This window comes from Limulus polyphemus, unplaced genomic scaffold (genome assembly GCF_000517525.1).
Source record: "Limulus polyphemus unplaced genomic scaffold, Limulus_polyphemus-2.1.2 Scaffold1730, whole genome shotgun sequence".
NCBI classification, from domain to species: domain Eukaryota; kingdom Metazoa; phylum Arthropoda; class Merostomata; order Xiphosura; family Limulidae; genus Limulus; species Limulus polyphemus.
The window spans coordinates 79,608-84,777 of record NW_013667340.1 but is presented as its reverse complement, the minus strand read 5'-3'; the positions used below and the strand labels follow the sequence as shown (position 1 = coordinate 84,777).

General features: G+C 31.4%; 1 protein-coding gene across 1 annotated transcript in view; it reads right to left on the bottom strand.

The window, feature by feature from the left end:
• Positions 1–1,533, bottom strand: part of LOC106464736 (transmembrane emp24 domain-containing protein 6-like) — a 10,244-nt gene extending 8,711 nt beyond the window's left edge. Inside the window, exon 1 of the mRNA XM_013924891.1 lies at positions 1,303–1,533. Within this exon, the coding sequence (XP_013780345.1) occupies positions 1,303–1,497 (195 nt within the window). The 5' untranslated portion in view covers positions 1,498–1,533. The remainder of the gene's footprint in view (positions 1–1,302) is intronic.
• Between the last annotated feature and the right edge of the window lie 3,637 nt (positions 1,534–5,170).

Sequence of the window (5,170 nt, the reverse complement as noted above, 5' to 3'; positions counted from 1 at the left end):
CTTTTTGGGGTTTACCAAAAAAAAAAATTAAAAAAATGTTCCAAACTACTTTGGCACTCCCATCTCCTTTTGACACCCCTATTGTAACTAACGCTTCCAACTTCGTCAGCGTAATTCTGTCTTTTAAGATGATTGTACATCTAATTAATGAAGTAAGTGGTATAATTATGTATTAAAATTAACAGATCATACTATTAATATGATTTATTAATACATAAATATTACTTTGATGAATGTTTTTTTAAATTGAGTGGGGGTGCCATATGGAACTCTTACCAAACTAAATTTTACATTTGATAGAATTACACTGAGTAACTTCTGTTAAGATTAGTCACACAAAATATTAGTTATACCTCAGCTACCTGCCTAAAAAATGTTTAAATCCAAATCAATATTGCTGGACAAAAAGATCCCCTTTTCAGATAACATATATTTAAACATAAGCTCACTATTCTTGTCTCTTTTTGCTTAACTTTTGACACTGAATTACATTTCACACCATAAATTATGCAATTTATAAAATATCAAAAACCTAAAATAATAAATTGTATTAATAGTTTCAGGTTATTACACAACTGAGTGAAGACTGGTATAACCCTCTTATTAGTATTAGAAATTAAAATATCAATGATATGTACCCCTGCTTGCTTTGAATTTGAATTGTTTGACAAGCTTTTGTATCATTTATTGATATTATTCAAGTTTATTCATTTGCTAAAATATGCAGTTAATGAGTAAGAATTTTGCTGATTAATAAAACTGGTTCGGCTGAAGTGCTGAAAAACGTTAAATCGACTTCAAATGTAAAACAAAAGAAATTACAGATTTGAACTTTAGTACAAACCTAAATTCACGTTATTTTGGAAATCTAATTTATGTTCAAATATTACAGATTACAATGACTTTTTTATTAACTTAACCCTAGATTCAGGTACTAAGTAATGCGGCTACTGCCAAACAAGATACACGTGTCACAAATACTGAGAGACACGGATCTTAACTGAGTTAATATACCGAGAACATAGGAAATTACAAATTGCAAAGTACTAATTAAGTACAATTTCATTTCCATATTTTATATTTATATAATACGTGTTCTTAAATAACTTTCACAGTGACTGGTTTCAATTTGTTTCAATTAAATTATACTTGTACAATGCAAGAAAAGAACATATGGTATTGGTAATCATATTTTACGTACGACGTAACGAGTGCAACAGGTCCTTGATCTTTTAACTGTCTACAACTTTTAAGACAGTACTATAACAGTTAATATCAATGCGCTTCTCTGTTGAATCTTACCTGAAAAGCAACATAAAACGTCGACCCCCCATGAATCCATTGGAAAAAACATTCTTCTTTACCAGCATCCACGTGAACTTTGAACTCGTACGCAATGCCGAGTTTACTATCAAAAGTGTACGTTTCTGAATTACAATAGCATAGTAAGTTTAACACTACAACCGTGAGCAGAAAACACACGTTGCTAAACGCCATTATAACCGTAGCGCTATCTAGTGCAAATCAACACAACGGCAGGTTGCTTCCTAACAAAATAAATATTAAGAGCTATAGGATATAAGGAAATTACAAAAGAAATTTAAATGAAAATAAACTACTAATACACAAATAGAAGCATTGATGTACAAAGATATATTTATAGAAAAAATGAACAGGAAATGTTAAACCGAATGAAACAACGCAGACATAGAACATGAAAGATTATTACTGGTGCAGTAAATTAATATTAAAGTTAAAAGTGTAACTTTCTTGGATTATTAAGATGTTACAACCATATTAAACACACTTATATTTACTGTGTCTTTTAGATGCTAAAAAAATGTTTTAACTAACTTGTTCGCAACTGGTGAGATCAAACCCAGCTTTTAGCTTATGTTAGAAAACAGTTATACTTAAATACATGATTTTGATATTTGTGAATATTATAATTAAATCTTTTTTCGATATAACATCGTAATATCATTCTCTTCCTAAGGCTTTTCTTTCAAAAGATACATTTTAATAGGTAATACTCAAAGAATGAGTGAAAAAGGATTGCGTACATTCTATTAAACCGATTTTGGAGTCTCACCTCGTCATTACAATCTATGTCGCAATGTCTGGTCATGTTCTATCTGACGACCGTACGTCTGCAAGTGTAGTTTCTGTTGCAAAAGGCTTCGTCATAAGACTATCGTGTCCAAAGCACAATACTTCTCCCTGCAGGCTTTCAACAATCGATCTAGTGTATGAAGATGATGGTTTCCCAGCACATGTTTCAATAGTCCAATCGCACAGAAATCCATAGGCGATTTGACTGGTGTGTCTTCTTTTCATTCTCCAATTGCTTGAACAGGAGGTATGAACGGAAACTTTATTTGTTTTAGCACTCACCCTGTTGGCTTCGTTTCCAGAAGAAATCCTTCTTTAATATTTTGCATACTGTTGCCTGGGGCACGTGGGTGGCTTTTGCTACCGACTCTCGTGGACTCACACCTGTTGCAATTTAGTTTTCCAAATTCCTTTGTTTTACAATGTCATTAAGTACAAGAGATATCCCCGACTTTGAAATTCTAAATCCCCAATCTGATCACATCTATATGAGCTCAACGTATAAATAATTTGTATTGGAAAGGGATACTACATACCCTTTATAAAAGCCATTAATTTTCGGTGAAATCGCACAACTTACGATATTCAAACTAATGGCAAAATGTATTTCTGATACATTCCTTTCCATCGCGACTATCAGCTGTGGTTGTTACGGGACTTGCAGATTTACATAACCTACTCAACCCTGTATATATCTTCCAGATGGAAACAATAAGGAGTTTTTTATACACTGTTTGTTTACTTTGACAGATTTTTTTTCTTTAAAATTATTAAATCTTATTTTTACTTCAGAATGGAACCTTTTTACTTTAATTTAATGATTAGCAGAAGACCGAATTTGTATTTCTTAAGATCATTGCTTTTATGCGGGTCGAAATTTCAAATAACAATGTTATTATTCATAACATTTTAATTCTATTCCTATTGATACATTGAGACAGAAAATTAGCCATTTAATAATTTAACTTACAAAGTAGTTGAACATACGTTTAATAACTACAAGTAAAATCACTAAGATTTGTTTGTTTGTTGTTAAGCACAAAGATACACAATGGGCTACCTATGATCTGCCCACCGCGGGCGTTGAAACCGGATTATTTTAGCGTTATAAGACCTAAGACTTATCACTGAGCCATTGGGGTAGGGAGGGGGCAAGGTCACTGAGGAAACAGACCGTTGTAGGAGCTTGGTTAAAATATATGTTCGTAAACACACACACATGAAATATATATTTTATAGAAACAAAATTTCTATAGTATGGTTTTTGAAGTATGTTTAGAAATCAAAATCATAACGAGGATCACTATTTATTTATAATGTTAATTTCACGTTAAGTGTCTTTTATGCTGGTCCACATTTCAAGAATGAAACTTAATGGTATTAACTTTTTTTGAATCTCCTCAATAAAGTAATTTCTTGTTTATTCGAAGGCTTTGCTCATCATTGGCCCTTTTTGAATTGATGAATATGTTATATGCTCCTAAGATATAAGACGTGCTTTAATGCACTTGATTTATTCGGCTTCTTGCTTGCAACAAGGGAAGGTAAGCAGATAAACTAAATGTTTTCAATAAATAAATGCGATTTGTATATCAGAAGACATTCTGCGGATGACATCCTGGTTTTAAATGCATATCAGTTGAACCCGCGCATACATTTTATGAACTGGGATGATGCGCACTTGTTTTTAACACACAAAGAATATTTCCAGGTATATATGGCAAAGCTAAAAAACCTAGGCCATTCTGGAATAGAGACGTCATTTAGAAGAGGGAGGGGGGGGGCAACAGAAGCGGCAAGGAGGGAGCACGCAAGGCCAGCGTTCTATGCTCTCCCATAAGTCTTTGGTGAAATTATCCTGTTTAGGATTATCATACGTTGATAGTTTACCAAAGTTCCTTTGATTAAGTGATCACAAATTATTCATTCAATCATATAAGTAGGAAAAACATTTTTGCATAAGAAATTCTCGATGCTATCAAATTCTTTATGCGAAAATTCATATGTGTGTTCGACGAAATAAGATTTTCACCAAGTATTCTTTAAACACAGGTGGTATATAACTTGTAAAATTAACATTAAGACTCGTTATTATAAAATGCTATGTTAAAGCTACTTTTCTATAATTTAGGAATACAAAAAGACTACATTTTGAGTATCCTAAAGATAAGTCGCAAATACAGTTTCCGAATGAATGGCAAACAGTTAAATTTATTATCGAAACGTTTAAATTTTAAGGTTTATCTTTTACACTTTAACATCAGTTTAAACAATATTATAAAGTTCCAAAACAATTACTGGGTTTCTAAATTAAACAATTTTTTTCTCTAATTACTTAAATTCGAATCTACAGATGCTTTTTATTTATCAAGACAACGAATAACACATTTTTCTGAAGTTAAGTCTGCCTTTTAATCATTTTAAAAAATTATAGAAAGACAAAATAATTAGATGCTTGTACAATGTAGGAACATTTTTTGGATTAAAATAAACTAATTTAATTCGATATAAGGTTAATGGCTAGTTTATAGAACAACAGAATACAACAGTTTTTAACTGTTTATTAATAATCTTGTCTGCGAATGGTGAGAAAGCCTGAGCTCTTGGTTTAAAATTCAGTATACCTAATTGATTAAAACTTCATTTTCTATAATTTGAACAGTTTTTACTATTACTATCTAAACAACCAATCTGGTCTAAATCTAAAGAACATTTCAGCAATATTATAACTCAGGTTAGTGAAACAGAGTTAATTTTACCTTGATAAGTATAACCCTCATCAACAATTTTTGAATCTAAGTAAGGAAGAAACGTCAGCATTAAAAAAAGTTTAGCTAAAAACCCCAATACCATCATTATTAAATCCGAAAAAGGAAATAGTGTAATTATTTTGGAAAAAAAAATGTTATCAGTAAATCTGAAAAACATCTTGAGAGATTCGACCAAATTTGTCAAGCTTTACCAAGATCCTACTGATATATAAAAATACAAATATATTACCAAGAAATTTACTCAGGAATTGTTTGTTTTGGAATTTCGCGCAAAGCTACACGAGGGC